Source organism: Aptenodytes patagonicus, chromosome Z (assembly GCF_965638725.1).
Source record: "Aptenodytes patagonicus chromosome Z, bAptPat1.pri.cur, whole genome shotgun sequence".
In the NCBI taxonomy this organism is placed as follows: domain Eukaryota; kingdom Metazoa; phylum Chordata; class Aves; order Sphenisciformes; family Spheniscidae; genus Aptenodytes; species Aptenodytes patagonicus.
Window position 1 is genome coordinate 30,159,503 of NC_134982.1, and position 18,187 is coordinate 30,177,689.

The window sequence follows — 18,187 nt, forward strand, 5'->3', positions numbered from 1 at the left end:
TAGTTCCCTTCTCTGATTCACACCGTGGCCACTTGAACATGACTGCTGGATCAAATGGGAAGGGAGGGAAAGGGGCTGGGAAGGACACAGGGCAGTGACTGTGAGCTGGGAGGTAGGCACATAATCCTTTGGGTAGTGGTTTATGTTGACTGAAGAGCTATACCATTATTCTGTAAGCTAAATTACTTCTGCACAATGTTTAATAAGAGCTGAGGAGTAAATATACAGGACTTCAATTCTGCTTCTCCTTCAAGGTCAAATTATTGAAGGCTTTGAAGGATGCACATCCCTGAAAAATCCAGGGGCTGAGTCTGGACAGAAGAACCAGTTCTGGCTACATGCAGAAAGGAAAATATAAAGACAGTGCTCAACAGCTGCATTTTTAGAGGAGAAACCTCTGAAGTTGTACTTTTAATAGCTGTTGGTGTGCTTCAGACAAATGAACGGATTCAATGGTTAGGATGTGGTAGTGAAGGCAACAGATATTAGGAGCGTGGGACATCTTACTTATGAGACGTAGCATGGATCCGGTGGATAGAAACAGTGATCAGTGATGGACATGGGTGCTAGCTGGGGCTGTCATCTGGGAAGAGGGAGCTGGGGAGGCAGCTCCTACTGAGTTAGCTGGGAAAATGAAGTATTAGCCGTCAAGCTAGCTGAAGGTGTCCTGCAGGTGTATGGCTACAGGCTCACATTTTTTATTTCTCCAGAGAACAAACGATCAACAACAGAAGTGAATTAAATTGCTGACACAATGAATTGGAGACCAGCTTCACCTTAAACTTTGCAGGTAAAACACCCCTGAAAAGCCTTTCATGCCTTCCTGCTTTGGAGGCAACATGGTGGGAAGGAAAGAGGAAGAGGGACATTATTTCAGGGAGGGACATACAACATACATAGAGTATGTTATATGAGTTCACAAGACAGTAAACTGTGGTTCAGGTTCATCTGTTAATATCAGTAGGTGAACTTCATAATCCTTACAGGGTTTATATCCTCCTCTTATGGAAACCTGTTTATGCAAAGTGTCTTGGGAATACAGGACAGGGAAACTAGTCACTGCGGTTGTGCATTCACTAGCATTTAGTCCCTTTCTATTAAGCTATTTTAATAGCTGTTACATTTTTTCCCTCCTGATTGTGAAGTGAATCAAGAATTTCCCTCATCTAAGCCTACTCATTTCCAGGCTAGTTTCTTCCTGGTTATTTTGAATACTTTGTTTCTTGTGCTTCCATTGCTAATAACTTTAATAGTTCTTTTTTTCCACCCTTGGTGTTCACTTGTTGATGTGTTTGTAGACAATAACCATATTGCCTCTCAGCTTTCATTTTGCCAAGTACAACACGTCCAGCACTTTCAGTTGCTTCCTGTACAACGGGCTGTTGATTCACCTGTTTACTTAATAGCACTTCTGTGCATCTGTTACAGGCTCAGAGGGTCCTTGACCAGGATAACGTAAGTTGTGCATGACATCATTGCCTTTGAGTATGGATATTAGCACTTCTCCATCCCTGCAGAAGAGATCTTTCCTGATGCCTCCTATAGTCATAGAATCATAGAATCATAGAATCATTGAGGTTGGAAAAGACCTCTAAGATCATCGAGTCCAACCGTCAACCCAACACCACCATGCCCACTAAACCATGTCCCTAAGCGCCTCATCTACACGTCTTTTAAATACCTCCAGGGATGGTGACTCAACCACTTCCCTGGGCAGCCTGTTCCAATGTTTCACCACTCTTTCAGTAAAGACATTTTTCCTTACATCCAATCTAAACCTCCCCTGCCGCAACTTGAGGCCATTTCCTCTCGTCCTATCGCTTGTTACTTCAGAGAAGAGACCAACACCCACCTCGCTACAACCTCCTTTCAGGTAGTTGTAGAGAGCGATGAGGTCTCCCCTCAGCCTCCTTTTCTCCAGGCTGAACAACCCCAGTTCCCTCAGCCGCTCCTCAGAAGACTTGTTCTCCAGACCCCTCACCAGCCTCATTGCCCTCCTCTGGACACGCTCCAGCACCTCAACATCCTTCTTGTAGTGAGGGGCCCAAAACTGAACACAGTATTCGAGGTGCGGCCTCACCAGTGCCGAGTACAGGGGCACGATCATATCTGTCTGTATTACAGTTGCGTCACCGAGCCATGATAGTCATCAGCAGTACTGCAGGTTTACTCCCTCTCCTCTTGTGAAGCCATAAATGTTCTCTGTGAAGGTTTTATCTTTCTCTGTGCAGTGTTGTTCATTCCTAGGAACTTGAGTCAGTCCGGTACAACATATATTCCCTGCTTCTTCTGCTCCTTACTAAGAACATAGAATCATAGAATCATTAAGGTTAGAAAAGACGTCTAAGACCATCGAGTCCAACCGTCGACCCAACACCACCATGCCCACTAAACCATGTCCCTAAGTGCCGCATCTACACATCTTTTAAATACTTCCAGGGACGGTGACTCAACCACTTCCCTGGGCAGCCTGTTCCAATGTTTCACCACTCTTTCAGTAAAGACATTTTTCCTCATGTCCAATCTAAACCTCCCCTGGTGCAACTTGAGGCCATTTCCTCTCGTCCTATCGCTAGTTACTTGGGAGAAGAGACCGACACCCACCTCGCTACAACCTCCTTTCAGGTAGTTGTAGAGAGCGATAAGGTCTCCCCTCAGCCTCCTTTTCTCCAGGCTGAACAACCCCAGTTCCCTCAGCCGCTCCTCAGAAGACTTGTTCTCCAGACCCCTCACCAGCCTCGTTGCCCTTCTCTGGACATGCTCCAGCACCTCAACGTCCTTCTTGTAGTGAGGGGCCCAAAACTGAACACAGTATTCAAGGTACGGCCTCACCAGTGCCGATTACAGGGGCATGATCACTTCCCTGAAGTGATCAAACATATTTAATATTGTTTGCATTTAGTCTTCAGTTCCACTTCAGTCATAAGTTCAAGGTGGAGCTGCGGTTTGACTCATCCAGCCTTTGCTTTTGGTTGAGCTGTTTTCCAAAGAAAAAGTTCCTTTTCCTTTATTGCCCTTTTTTCCAATTTTCTGTTAACTTGTTACTTTTTTCCTGTTCCTTCCCTTCCTTGTGTTTTCAATCAACAGCAGTGGCTTTCTTAGCTTCTTTTTGAGTGTCATCATATCATCCACCAGATCAGCATCAAATACCCCGTATGATCCGTCCAAAACAAAAATCTGTGTTACGCCCTATGATCTTACTAGCACTGACTCTGCCTCCAGCATCACCACCAGCTCTGGTTATACCCAGGTTTTCTAGTACCAGCCCCATCAGCTGTACCTAAACTTTATATCCCAAAGAATAAAGGTGGAGAATGTGCTGGTTTGGGCTGGGATAGAGTTAATTTTCTTCATAGTAGCTAGTATGGGGCTGTGTTTTGGATTTGTGCTGAAAACAGTGTTGATAACACAGGGATGTTTTAGTTACTGCTGAGCAGTGCTTACACAGAGTCAAGGCCTTTTCTGCTTCTCACCCCACCCCACCAGCGAGTAGGCTGGGGGTGCACAAGAAGCTGGGAGAGGACACAGCCAGGACAGCTGACCCCAACTGACCACAGGGACATTCCGTACCATATGACGTCATGCTCAGCGTATAAAGCTGGGGGAAGAAGAAGGAAGGGGGGGACGTTCAGAGTGATGGTGTTTGTCTTCCCAAGTAACCATTAGGCATGATGGAGCCCTGCTTTCCTGGAGATGGCTGAACACCTGCCTGCCGATGGGAAGGGGTGAATGAATTCCTTGTTTTCCTTTGCTTGCGCGCACAGCTTTTGCTTTCCCTATTAAACTGTCTTTATCTCAACCCACGAGTTTTCTCACTCTTACTCTTCTGATTCTCTCCCCCATCCCACTGGGGGGAAGTGAGTGAGCGGCTGTGTGGGGCTTGGTTGCTGGCTGGGGTTAAACTACAACAGTGGTCTTTGCTACTTTTTTCCACTGTGGCTATAGATCCCAGCAAGGGGTAAGCAGTGGGATGCTGGACCACGAGCACAGTTTCCACCTTCTCTATGAAGCCATCAAGGCCAAACTGATAGCAACTGGATCTGTTGATGCATTTGGACCTCCATGCTGTTGCAGACCACGTTGTATCTTATGTATAGATAGATCAGTCTGTATCATCTGCTTGACCAGAAATAGCATCCGCTCTGTTTCTCCACACTTGATGGAAGGGCTCAGCCAATCACTTCAAATGAGGCCCACTCCTTTCCTGCAGACCATTAGTGACCATCCTAACAGATGCCTCTTCTGAGGTGGGAAGTGCCCGTTAGTCTTCTGTAAGTGTAAGGCTGGTGATCTACAAAGGAGGCTGAGTTTGCACATGCATTCTGTGGAGCTGGAGATGTTCCCGTATCATATGTGGGAGGGCATACTCAAATCATGACAAGCAATGGCAGTACAGTATTCTGTATCAGCCTGCAAGGAGAACGGAGATCCTTCCCGGAGATGTGAAGTTAGTCAGCTTTTGGAATTGGACTATCAACCTCTACCTGCACCTGCTGGTGGTGCATTTCAGATTCTGCAGTCCTAACAGACATTTCTCCTTGAATCATCAGGGGGATATCAGTCTCCTGCACATCATTTTACCATACAGCAGCCCTCTAGACGTAGGCCTCCTTGCTTCATGAATTAATGAGCAGTGTTGTGTAGGTACTGCCTGCCAGTATCAGCAGGTCTGGTTTCTGAACTGAAAATTGAAGAGCACTAGGACTCTGCTGATGCTCTGCTGATGTTTCACTCACTAAAATGCAGACCTTCATCTCTAACCTCTGCCTGCTAGGACTCTCTGTATTATTCTAGCCTCTCTTTTTTTTTGCTGAGTATGGCTGACAAATTCTACCTCAGGCATGCCTGTTCATTTGCACAAAAGTGTGAAAACAGTGCACAGTGCAACCTTTATACATGCTACAGGCTGTAGCTTTTTCCCACGTTTCCCCAGCCACTGCATAATTGTGCTAACTGCTGCTTAGGCCACTGCGCTTACCTCCTTTTTTTTTCTTTTTTTTTTTTAATTTTCTTTTGATTTTGTATTTTCTAGTGATTTCCACCTCCCTCATTTGCTTTGGCAAAACAGGTATGCTGTAAGTGCTGAAAACCTGCTTCTTTATAAACCTGAGTGCATGAATGATGGACTGTTGATGCTTCCTCGAGTTCTGAGTAACTCATTTGGTTCAAATCAGAGATGGGTAAACCATTGCAAACAAAAGCACATACCAAAGCACACACTGCAGTTGCAGAAACAAATACAGATATTTGTCATTTCTGTACACCACAATCACCTGAAAATAATTGATAAAAATTATTTGAAGGCTTTGCTACCTGGGACAACTTGTTGTTTTTGTGTAAAACTCTGTCACGGGATATTTCCTCTAAACTATAGCAGGGGTTTTGCATCTTTCCCACTTAAAATTCTGAAAAGTTACACCTATAATAATTAAACTCTAACTATTTGTTAGTATCTGATATTTGATTGTAGAGCTTAGCCAACCTACTGGAATGACGTCAAATGAGAAGAGTTTCAGGAGGTTCAATCTAATTATGTTATAATATTTAACCGTATTTGAAAGCAAACAGGAATTCTTGTTTTAATATTAAACCTTCCAGCGCAGCCAAACAGCTAACTGTAAGCTTTTTGTGCTTTGTTAGAACAAGAGCGATCAGCAGTTCCTTCAAACTTCACTTTTAATCTGCTTTTGACAAAACTGACAGTCTCACAGCCAAGCCTGAAGACCTGATTTTGCTCCTGCTGCCAATGGCAAACAGTCGTCAGTGCCAACAGGACTGTGCCTCAGTGCCTTCCTCACCGTAAAACTAAAGATAGATTAAACAAGTGCCCAGGGTAGTCCTCACCTTCCCTAGGGGAGGGCAGCACGGTTCATATGGGCAATGTCATATGTCATATGTTTGCATGCTTATCCGAGCCCTGTTTGGAAGTATCTATAGAAGGTATATGTCTTGCCTTGATTCCTTGAACAAAAGCATATTTTACCCTTAAATCTCAATTAAAAAAGCAAAGAAGCTTAATCTTAGGACAACTGTCTTCTGTATGAATGAAGCATGTAGGGGGAGTGAAAGGAAAGAAGAAAAGATTTTTGAAAAACTGACATATAAACTTTGAATGAAAAATATTGCTTCTACACTTTCTCCCTGAGGAATTTTTTCCCAAGATGTTTTAGTGTCATTAAACAATATAGTCAGCTAATGACATACAATAGCACTGCTTTCTAACTAACTGGTGATTGTATGCTAATTTATGATTAGAAGTCTGCCAAAATCCTTATGTGTGTAATGGTGGATTATGAAACACTTCAAGATGAACACTTCAGTTGGCACACCACCTATGCTTTCAATGCATGAACAAAAGGGAACTTGTCTCCCATACAGAGGACCCTTATTCAGCAGGGTCAAAGTTATCCACGTTTGCTAAGCAATGCTGTAAAATTGTTTCCTACTCAGAAGACATGCAGATACAAGTGTCCTTGAGGCACCACTGTGTGGCAAACGGTTGGTAAATAGCAAAATGGAAATGACCACCCTACGTACCCTGTAATTCACACCACACAGTCAGACAGTCACCCTGTTTTACCTATGGCTGTAATTGTTATGCCTAGGTAAACAGATAGCAAAGCCTTTTGTTTGGTGATCTTTTTTTGCATTTTAGAAGCTTTCTATTTCACTGTACATGTGACAATTTTTAACCCTTAATTCTACAGAAAGAACCGTAATGTCTGTTTCAGTAGGAATGCATATGCTGCTCATAGCTTCCCCAGGCTCCTGGATATTGTGTAAGATGTGGTATTTTTAAAAAAAGATGTGAGTATGAGACAAGTATAGCATGCCTGTATTTCCACTGGTAGAGCCTTCCTTTATAACTTTTTGCAGACAGAAGAAGAACATCTCTACTGATATCTTTTTTGACACAGGGAGCTAGCGTTCTGTTTTTGACAGAAAGAAATCAAAAGGGAAGCCATCGCATCTGCTGAGAATCCCTCATGTTCATTTCAATTTTTTTTTTAAATATACAAGTTCTGATAGATTTATTAACAGCCTGATAGGCCAAAGGTAATTCCACTTTCATTAGGGAACTGTCCCATTTTGAGTGTGATTTTTTCTGACTAGCCAGTTCACAATATCACTCTAAACTATTAAAATGTTATCACAATTACTGTATTTCATTCTTTTAGTTAATAAATAAAACAATAAAATTTGGAAAGGATATCTGGAAAACATGAATGTGTGAGTTACCAAAAAGCAAATTTAAATATTTGTTAAAATATTATTTGTTAAAACTCAAGATTTTCTTAGTGATTTTAAAACTTAGTATCTAACTTGTCCTTAATTTAAGTATTAGTATTTATTGTTTATTTGTTCTGCCCACTTCTGAGATAGACTATTCTCAACCATTCAGGGAAATTTCTCAGCAAAAATCCTGTAGCTTACTATTTCCAACCAAATTATTTCATCCCTCTTCCTTTCAAGTATTTGTAGAATAAATTGAACTCAGTTTCCTTTATGCAGGTCAATCATTCATTCACAAATAGCAGCTAGACCTCGTAACACCACAATGTCTTCAAAGACAAAGAGTAGCCCTGGCTGTGTTCACACGTCTAGGCTTGCATAGGAATCACCAAATCCACAGGCTGGGAACTGGTCTGTGAAATACGATTTTGATGTTCTTAATGCTTCTACTCTCATTCACTCTTGAACTCTCTTATGCTCTCAAAACCATTGTAATTAATTCAGGTGTGATATGGAGAAGAGACTACAACTGCAGAGCTTAAAATCATTTCCCATGTCCTGAAGTGCAAATTTTTAGTGAATACTAGAATTACTAAAGAGAGGCCCATTGGTAAAACTGCACTGAATTACAGACAACAATGTACAATACCCTTTGAATCATTTATTACCGATAAATCATGTGGGGGTGCTAGAAGGTGAGAGAAGATAAAAACAAAACTGGTTTAAATTCTGAGTTTTCATTTCATTAAAAATAATACATTCCAGACTGAGCAAAACAACTAATCTTGAAATTTCTGGTAAAATATCACTTTTTAGTAGCAGCAGCACATGTGTACATGATAGTACATTATATTATCTTGTATCATGTACTATCATGTGATATGCAGCTTGTACTGCTACATCCCACATATTTCCATTAAAATTTTATTTTCTGATTTTAAAGTTTTCCATTTTATTACTATTTTTTGAAATATGTTTGTGTTTCACAACTTTCATAAAAATGTGTGTGATTTCACAAATTTCTTCTTGAGTAGCATAATTCCACAGGTTTGTGAGAAAACTGCCTTACAGGTTTCAACAGGATACAGGATAAGCAATGATCTTTTCAAGTGAGATGCAAATTGCAAAACAATCGCAGTCATCAAATCATCCAGTGGAACATCCATTAAGTCCATATTCAGTCAGACTTCCTAAGAAGTGCTTTTTGTGCATCTGGACTGCTACCTTTTGACCTTGGTCTGCAGCCAGTTCTACTCGGCAACCTTTACACCATGTTAACTATTCCCTTTTCCCATCTGATCCTCATTAGAAGCAACTTTCTTCCTGTTTTGTGAGAGAAATAGGAAATCTGCTCATCCAGTCTGATGCAGTCCAAGACACTCACTGCCAATAAAACAGTCTAGCTGCAAAACATTAGGGGAGTTGAAAAAGGCCAGGAACAACATTACAGAAAATCTTAAGTGACCGAAAATAAGAAAAATAATGGAACCCTGAAAATTAAACTGTGCTATGGGGCTATTTCAGCTTCTCATCTTCTCTTCCTTTTTCTTCATATACCTACTATGTGAGATGCAGTAATTTGGTATCAAGTGCTATAGGCAAGGATAAGTACCCATAGCCTGTTGTCATAGACTTAACTGACCTCTTGAGAAAGCACCAAACTTCTGCAGCTTGCAAAAATAGGAAGATCTGCAAATGTGAAACAAATGGCACATATATAGCGTCCCCATAAAAGGAATTCCTTTATTTCTTCTTCTCCCACAGCACCACAAGGGACTAACCCCTCATTCCCCAGTCAAACCTCCATCCACAGCTTTCATGCAACGTTGAGCAGTCCTCTGTTCACCGCACCTTGCAGTCGCACTGCAAGCCCGCTGCCTCCCGGGGTGTGCAGGTTCTGCCTCCGCCATGCTGTGGAGCCAGCAGCTGCCACTGACAGTCTCTTCAATTTTTTAGAGTTGCTAGGGAACTGGCTGGGATAGAAAATTAAGTTTTTTACCGAGGCTGAAGTTTATCATGCAAACCAGTTCTTCCCCCCACGTGAGGTGTAGCCTAGTCACTGGCTTTTGATTCTTCTGAGAGTTAGAAAGGTTATTCAATTTTTGTAACTTCTTCATTAAAGATTTTTCAGAATATCCTTTTTTATCTCTTTTCCTAGGGAATGTATTTGAATTCTTAAATTTTTTTCACATAGCCAGAAGATAATTTCGTGTCCAGCTTTTCCTGTAGCAATTAACTTAGCCTGCATCACCACAGATATGATGCTGTCATGTTCCAGCTATAAAATTAAAACAAGCAGATCAATGAGTACAGATCAATAAATAGAAAACAGTAAGTAAAAGGTGTTTTCATCAACATAATTATTTCAGTAAATACTGTGTGGTAGCAGAAGAACAAGTACTACAGAAAATGTGAATTACAGTAATTACCTGAACTTTGGATAGCAGTCATAAATAACTCAGTATTTCTATTTATATGTGTGAGTAGTCTGTAAAATCTGAAACATAAAAAAACCCAGAAGTAAGAAAAATTATTTTGTAAAGTAAAGTGTGTTTAACAGGTAGGGAGAAAGTAAAATTTGTACAGGAAAAATCTTATTGTAAATTGAGCTGGATCTGTTAGCCTTTGGGGAAAACAAATTGCAGGAAGAGAATTTATGAATATTTGAAACAACGAAGCATGAAGCAAAGGTGCTCTGGGAGACAGTCCTGCACTAGCAGGGAGATGAACTGGTGGACTTCATATTAGGTGAGACAGATATAAATTACATGCCTATTTAAACAGTTAATTCTAATGTGCTTCTGTCACATGCTTACACTTTTGTAGTTACTTTTCTGGAAAAGCAGCTGTTGCTGGTGAGCGGGCACACAGCGACCCCGACTCCGCCATGGCTCTGAGGGTCCCACTGTGCCCCACCTGCCTCTCATGCCCCCAGCCTCCACTCTCATCTCCCTTGCACAAACTCCCAGCCCCAATGCATGGCTTTACCTCTCCTGGTCACTGCTTTCCTCTGTCACAAGTGGGCCACCTCCTTTAAAGACCTGAATTTTGTGAAACCGGTGGCTAAACTAACAGTTTTCCATGATCCCCAAGTCCCTGACAAACCCGCAGCTCCACACGTACTAAGTGGCAGCTCATGACAGTAGGAATTTGCTCCACTTTATGTCTTCTCCAGTGGAGCAGCTCTTTTAAGGGAAGCAATCTGTTGCACTCACCAGCTGCTTTTGCAGCTGAATTTTTGCTGTATTTTGCAGCTTGAACCTTACTAAGCAGTACAGGGAGGTGTGAGCTGCATGTTGTAATACCTATCAGTCTCAGGTTAAGCAGCCAGGGAGCAACCTATGAGTGGTATTCAGAGCCCAGCATGGCTTTGGGGTAGCTTCACGTCTAGGAAAGCTGCTTGCTAAGAGATGTATGGCCTCCCGCTGCCTCTTCTGGGAGCTCCCGGACACCCCTTGGGGCCGCACTGGGTCCCAGTCTGAGGTGCCTGACTCCTTTACAGACTGCGCAGGGTACACAGGTGTTTAACATCAGCTTCCGAGGCTCACTGCCCCAGGGTTATGGATGGAAACACCTAGTGCTTAGATGTGTAAATCGTTTGTTGAATCTAGCCTGGTACCTGTCAGACACTGATATTCTTCAGTGCTGCCTTACCTTGACAAGACAGAGGGAAAAGGTGAGATCCTCTCTCAGAGAACAGCAGTTATTATCTATGTATGCCCATTTCCCTCCCCTGTCAATGTCTGTATGTACGCGTATGTATACATACGGATCTATCATACATACCTCTGTATGCCCATCCTGGCTCCTCCTCAAGGGCTGCTGGAACACATCTTCCAGAAAATGTGCAAGCTCACACAACGGAGGGTTAATGACTGGTAGGCATCCCCGTGAAAGCAGCCCGCAGCTTGCCTGCAGCGCAGGGATGTGAACTGAGAGCACATGGAAAATGAACTTGTCACACCTACAGCCAGGTTCAGAGCGTTCTAAGTATCACATGAAGTCATGCCTTTACTGCAGGATGACAAGAGCAGAATTCGTCTTCTCCGTAGGGAGCCTTCATTATAAAAGAACTGATACACAACATTCACTCCCATTTTTGTAAGGAGGAAACACAGTACAGGAGACCTCACTGTGAACAAGATTGACTGTAAACTTCCATACCACAAAGATAAAAATTTTATAGCTCATTACAAAATACGCACATGCAAGATTCAGAGGAACATACAGAGGAGTTTTTTCTCATCATAAGGATCAGAAAATTAACTTGGCATTCAGTTAAGGTGCATTCTTAGTTCAAATTTCAAGGTGGTTTTTTTTTAATTATTATTCCATAAGAAATAGCATAGAGCACACTAGCACACAGTGCCAAACTCCTTAGACAAATAAACAGGCTCAGCTCCTCTGTGTATCTACACTCTGCTAAAATGCTGAACAATGCAGCAGTCTTACCTGCAGCATTAACTCAACATGACATTTCACTGGGTTGTTCCCCCTCAACCTCCTCTGTGAAGGGTACAGTAAAAGCCATCACTGAGAAATAACACCCCACTGCCTGCGCCCACACCAGACTCGCGTGCAGCAGTTCGGCTGCAGGGGAAGCACCCCGTGCTGTCAGTGCTGCAGTGGTCTGAGCCTCTCTGCGAACTGCTTCACAGTGAGGTGGAGGATAAGAAGTTTGCCCTTTCCCAGGCAAAAATGGTGGTAGCCCAGGAATGTGTCAAACTTACCTGACTCCAGCCTGGGGTGAGTGCTGCAGCTTTTCTTCCATGTGGTGACAGGAGCCAGATCCATCCTCAAAGTGCATATCCAGTGTAGGCATCAATCAAACTATTATTTCGGCAACCGGAGAAGATGCAGGGCTCAAGACTCAGTGACAGGTTTTTTAGCTGTAGCTCTGCATGATGGGAAGTCAGCATGGTGGTTTGCATGGCTGATGCAGATTTTTAAGGGCAGATGAAACCCCTGCCAAGCAGGCCAGCAGTGTTGAAGCAGGAACAGAGGTCCTGACCAGCATTGTTACTCAGTCCTGGATCTGCGACAGCTGGATGAGAAAAAGCATATTCCTGGAGAGGCAATGGGAGCTTGTTTTGACCCTTCAGGGACATGCAGGTGAGGGGCATGCAGCACTGATAATCAGGTTGCTACTGCTATCCAAAATTTGCTAGCCACCTCCCCAGCTGAACTGCGTGACTGGAAACCTGTAGCAGTGATACTGAACAAGCCATGAGCTCCCAAGGGGAAGCTTTGCTGAGTGATTTTCATTTCTATTCAACTGTGAGCAGGAAAGACAATGTATTTCCCAAAACTATGAGCTGGTTTTCTGTGAGGAGGTAGCCCAAACCATAGAGATAAGCACATAATTATTACCTGCTTCCACAGCTACATCATATGAAAATATAAGGAGGAGAGATTTGCTATTGTACAGGCTGCAATCAAGGGTTAAAGACATCTAAGTGGAACGTGTATGACAGTTTTGTGCATCCAAGGCATCTGGAGATTTGTTGTATTTAAATATGCCTGTGAATTGCTATATATATGTATATACATATGTGTATGCGTATAATGATCCTGAGATATCAGTCTGTCATGTCCTTATGCCAGAGAGTCACAAGAATATTGACAGCCTAATAAGTTACTGGTAAGATAATTGTTATAATTGAACAGGGTAAACATAGTACAGGAAACTACATGTGAATGTGAGTTTCAAATACCCAGATCAGAATAAATAAATAGGTGACTTTTGGTAAAGGAAAAGGTGGGTCACAGGAAATATGACCTGAAGGAACTGCAGGAAGGCATTGGAGAGTGGGAAGCACTTGACTTATATCACCTGGTTTATATATCAGCCACAGATAGCTGGCTCTCACTCGTCCTCTTACCTGCACATGAAGTGGTGCCATGCTTCCTCAGTGCTGTGTAGGTGGCTGTAGCCGAGGGCTGAGAGAACAGGACTATTTCAAATTTGGCAGGGTTTTGCTCTGAAATGAAGACTACCCCAAATCATTCCTTACCTGAATGCCTTCCTTAGGAAAGGCAGCAGCTGGTCTTGCTGTGTTTTCACTTTTGCTATGACATGAGTGACCCACCTTTGGAAAATTCTGTCTAATGATTATATTGTTTTATGAGATTTGTTCTTGATGTTGACATCCTGATGGATCCTGAAAACAAAAGTGAAAATGGCTTCACAGATCCTTTGAGAACTAAAGAAGCAGTAATAGTGGTGGGAGCTTGAAATAATTGTACTTGATCCAAATGTGTGGCAGCTTTGTACCAGCTGCTGTTTCCTTATAAATACTCTGATTTGTTGTAAATGAACATCCACCACATTTTTTTTTTTTATTTGGATAAACGTGGGGCAGAAAAATACAGTGCTGGTTGAGCAGACATGAAACATCACATGAAATACCAAAGCTTCTGTGAGATATAAGGTGTGACTGTGTGTGGTGCTGCAGCTCACACAGGTACAGCCCAGGACAGGGTAAGACAGGTGACCCAGCACTTTCAGGACTCCTGGAGAGTCAGAAATCAAAACTGTCTCCTCTAAGTCAAGATACAAGGCTCAAGCGCCCTATTGAAAGTGCCTGTGAAGAGCTTCCCCCTCCTGAGCTGCAGAGAAGGTCTACAGTAGGAAGACCTGGAGCCTTCCTCATCCCATTGAACGTGACTCCCTCCTTCAGGGTTTGCATAAATAGCCTACAGCATATAGACCCAAGCAGTATATTAGAAAGTTTTATTGCATTGACTACAGAAGTCCTACAGGTCCCACAGACTGCAGTAGTGGAATAGAAAGTCCACAGTAGGTAGCAAGAAACCCTTTTATAGGCCATGGCAGAAAATTCTCATAATCATTTGTTGTTACCCATACCTAACCCACCTCATTGAATATCACCCAACAAAATCTGCAATAAACTCATCGCAATAAAGATTTGAGCCTGAGCCTATTTTTTGGATGGTCCCCTCTTCTGATTTGCTCACTGTGTGCAATGGAGATTTTACAACAAACCTAGGCAAGGTCTGGTTAATTACTCCATTGTTGAAAATATTCAGAAACATAACTAGTGATGTTCCAAATAAGGTAGCATTATTAGACAAGTCAAGTTCTGATTATGAAGTTTGCTATGCCCTGTCAAAAACTAGTGGGTATACTCTCCAAGAGAAAATCCATAGGATAATTCTAAAGATTATTTTTTGCATTGGAGGTAGCAATATTTAGGCTTAAAATCTGTTGGCAGCAAGCATCTCTGAATTTCTGATGTCTAAGTATATTTGGAAAACTGAGTATAGGTGTTCCTGCATAGCTTTGAGCACTGACCCTTTTGAAAATCAGGCAATAAAAATTGCTGGAAGAAAGAAGAAAATAACAGTAAAGGAATCAGAGTACTATTGAACCTGCAGACAAAGAAGATTTCTTGTATGCCTATGTCCTTTTATGACATTATGCAATTTTGTTTTCTTTCCTTTTATATATGAAATTAATTGATTATATCACATTGCAAGCTAGAAATTTATCTGTTTTCAAAGGACTATTAAAAATATCAAGGCAGTTGAATAATGTGTTAAAGACAGAAGGAGACCAAAATCCAATGAAAGATGAAAATGCATGATAAAGAAGTATATTTTCCCTTCAGACTTTTAACAGGGAGTTATGAACAGTGCTCTTGTTGTTTGTTGGGGTTTTTTTAAGACAAACGAATACAGTTCTCATTCATAAACTAAGTGTGTAAACCATTGCAAATTGTAACATGCAACGAATGCAGCAGTTCAGTATGCATTCCGGAGATTACAGTGGCAAAGGAATGGTGCAGGAAGTTTCTGTTTCCTTCCTTAAAGTTGGTTTAAGATTACAAATTAATCTCAAAAGAGATTATGATTATCTCAAAGAGTTAATGAGTGTCTTAAAACTGCCTGTTTCTCTTAATTGTCCAAAGGCCAGTTGATCCTGAAGTGTATAAAATACCAATGCATGAAGATGAGAAGCACAGCTGAGACAGCCAGCAAACAAACAGCAGACATGAACCAGGTGCTGTGTCTGCTAGGAAAGGTGCCAAAAGGTGTTTTTACCTTCATTCGTCTTTTTGTGCTCTTACTCGGTTTCTCCATTATTTGTCTGGGATTCCTTTGCGTTTCCACAAGTTCCTCCACATGCAGATGTGGAAATAATGAGCTGGTGTTTTATTGCCTGTTAGCTTTGGGATTCTTTCTCCTTGTGACTGGCATTTTCTGGAGCACTTTCCATGAAGTATTGAAATACAGGGGCCTCAGCAGCATCTTCATTCAAAATCCCAGCCATAGAGAGCTACGTATCAGCACCATAGACAGGTATGTGTTGCAGTACTGCTGCTGCTGAATTGGGAGGGAGGGATGCTATTTTGTAAACATACTGTGAGAAGAAAGAAGCAATACAAGGTTTTTACAAAACAAAAAATATGTAGCCATTTTATTGTATTTCTATGGAGAGAACTGTAGTCTGAAATTTGATTTGCTAGAGCAAACAGCAATGTGCAAACAGCAATTTGTACAGACAATACATAAGGTAAGGTATACTGCAGGAAACATAGCAGGTTGCACAGAGTGGTCCAAAGCCACGCATGGAGGGAGCAGGTGCAGTCACACCGACTTCGTGAAGCTCCTGCAGGAGCATCATTAGTTCCAACTCAACAGACAATTCCAGATGTGCTGCTGTGGGATATGTGCTGACATACTTATTACCAATGAGGTATGCAGGGAGCTTCAGCTCCCTCTATGGTCCCTGCTAAAGTTTTCTTGTGTGATTGTCCCCGCTGTTTCTGAGCAAAGTCTGATACTTTGAGAGAGAGAGTTTCTTAAACTGATTGGCGCTAGGCCTGACAAAAGTCTTTAATAGGGTCACTGGTTACAAATTACTTTTCCCGGACTATTGTGGAAACCACACCAGAAACACCGACAATGGGTGCTTTAAAAGCACTATAAAAACAACGTTCAGCAAATTTGGTTAGATAAGCAGAAACATGCAAAATATATTTTAAAACTGTGGAAAACAATGATTATTGTAATAATAACTAATTCACTAATTTAACCTACTTCGGACAGTGATCTTCTTCTTCCAAATCAAACTTTTCTCAGGCACTTGTTGAAATACTCACAAGCATGAGTGTTTGTATGGCATGGGTGGGAACTCTCATGGGGAAGGCTTGTCTTTTTAGAATAAAACATTTTGCAGAAAGACACAGGTAATGACCCCAGCTATGCCAGCTGTTTTATATTAATATATTCTGTTGATCTAAACCTACTTAGGTTTCCTTTTACAGTTTAAGCCTCATCTAAACTTTGGAAACATAACGGACAAAGCATCTAACCAAGCTCTCTGAGATAAATCACATTTCACCATGATGTGTTTCTTTTTGTTTGCTTTTTTTCAGGCCTGACCTCTATCCCCCCTCCTATGAAGACAGCACAGATCCTGAAAAACAGACCTCCCCACTAAAACAGCAAGAAGTCATCAATATTCCTCCACCTCCGTATAGCGAAGGCAGAGCAGAGTTCGTCAGTGAAACTAATGAGCAGGAACAGCCACCACCGTATGAATTATCTGTGCGGCAGCTACAGCAGCAGCAAACAGCTGACCAAGACTTAAACCCCAGAGGGGAGTCAAATTCTCATCCATCCACACAAGAAAACAGTTACCAACAGGATACAGACTGCCAGGGGACCTCAAAAAGAGCAACGCCTGTCAGAACATCTGAGACAGGCAGTGGGTAAAATCCTGCATCTGTGAAGCGGGGAAAATTGGAAGAAGACATGTGTCAGTGGTCCCTCATAGTACACCACTTAGGGTGAAACTGCCCGGGAAAAGCATTGGACATTTGTGCGTTTGAGTGGAGTTGGAAGGGATATATATAAAGGTGCTCGGTATTTCAAAGCAGAATGAATCTCCATAGAGATAGAAACAATCAGGCTGTACCTTCTAAAAGTCAACATCACTGGCAATAGGAGTTTCTTATGCTGCAAGATGAATGAGGCATCATGCTGTTATCAGTCTTAAATGTCTTGTGCCTCAGAAGGAGTTTCGGCTGAAAGTCCTCATTCGTGGTTTTGTAACATTAGTTGACTTGGGAAACATTTACTCAGCTTTTGTTTGGAATTTGTTTACAACAAATAAATTATTTGTTGTAACTGATTATTTTTTACCATATGCCTTTCAAGTTACTTGTTTTATTTTGGGGTACTAATAGCTGGTATTTTACTACTGAATTCATGAATAAATTTTGTATTTAAAACAAATGCCATGTATTGGCTTATATGACACAAGGTGTCCATGATTCAGGATACACACAATACACTTCCTAGCTGCTGAACAGACAACCCTGGTTATGTCCATGGCTCCTCAAAGGGAACCAGCAATTGCAGGAAGAAAAACCTTCTCTGACTCACTCCTCTAAGCTGCCTCTCAAAGCAGTTGCTTCCACTGCAGCTTACTCAAGACTGTGGGAACTAAAAAACGGGTCCTGTATCCTATTTCTGATGCAAGTGACCTCATGGTTAGGGAACAAGTACCAGAAAGAGGAGAGGCTTGGACTCATCCTTCCTCTGTTACCTGTTTCCTTCCTTCCACAAAATCACGGTGGCAAATTTGCATCCAGGCCACTGTCATCTATAATTCCAGATGGCAAGAAAAAATTCATGGAGGTTCACTCAGATTGAGACCTGCAACACTGATTATAGGTGGAGTTTTGCTTTTTATTGCAGAACCAGTGAGACAGAAAATTTATCACACTTTCCAGATGCCCACATACTCTAAGACAATAACTTTAGCATTATGGCTGCATATATATTAGAAATGCAAGCCATGGTGGTGATGATAACCATGGCTAAGGCCAGGGAAGTGACAATCACATCAGTTTTTTCTTCCAAAGATTTTCATCCTTTATGGGAAGGACCTATAAACCTTCAGTTGATGTAAGGAGAAAGCAAA

The 18,187-nt window shown here is 41.9% G+C and overlaps 1 protein-coding gene across 1 annotated transcript; it reads left to right on the forward strand.

The window, feature by feature from the left end:
• The first annotated feature begins 15,205 nt into the window (after window positions 1–15,205).
• Window positions 15,206–17,496, forward strand: TMEM252 (transmembrane protein 252). Its single transcript, XM_076362031.1, has 2 exons — window positions 15,206–15,555; window positions 16,635–17,496. The coding sequence occupies exons 1-2, from the start codon at window positions 15,206–15,208 to the stop codon at window positions 16,972–16,974; spliced, it is 690 nt and encodes a 229-aa protein (XP_076218146.1). The 3' UTR covers window positions 16,975–17,496.
• The last annotated feature ends 691 nt before the right edge of the window (window positions 17,497–18,187 follow it).

Coding starts and splice junctions, on each gene's coding strand:
- TMEM252 (XM_076362031.1), top strand. CDS start 15,206: ATGAGAAGCACAGCTGAGACAGCCAGCAAACAAACAGCAGACATGAAC. Junction 15,556..16,634: donor CGTATCAGCACCATAGACAG/GTATGTGTTGCA, acceptor GCTTTTTTTCAG/GCCTGACCTCTATCCCCCCT.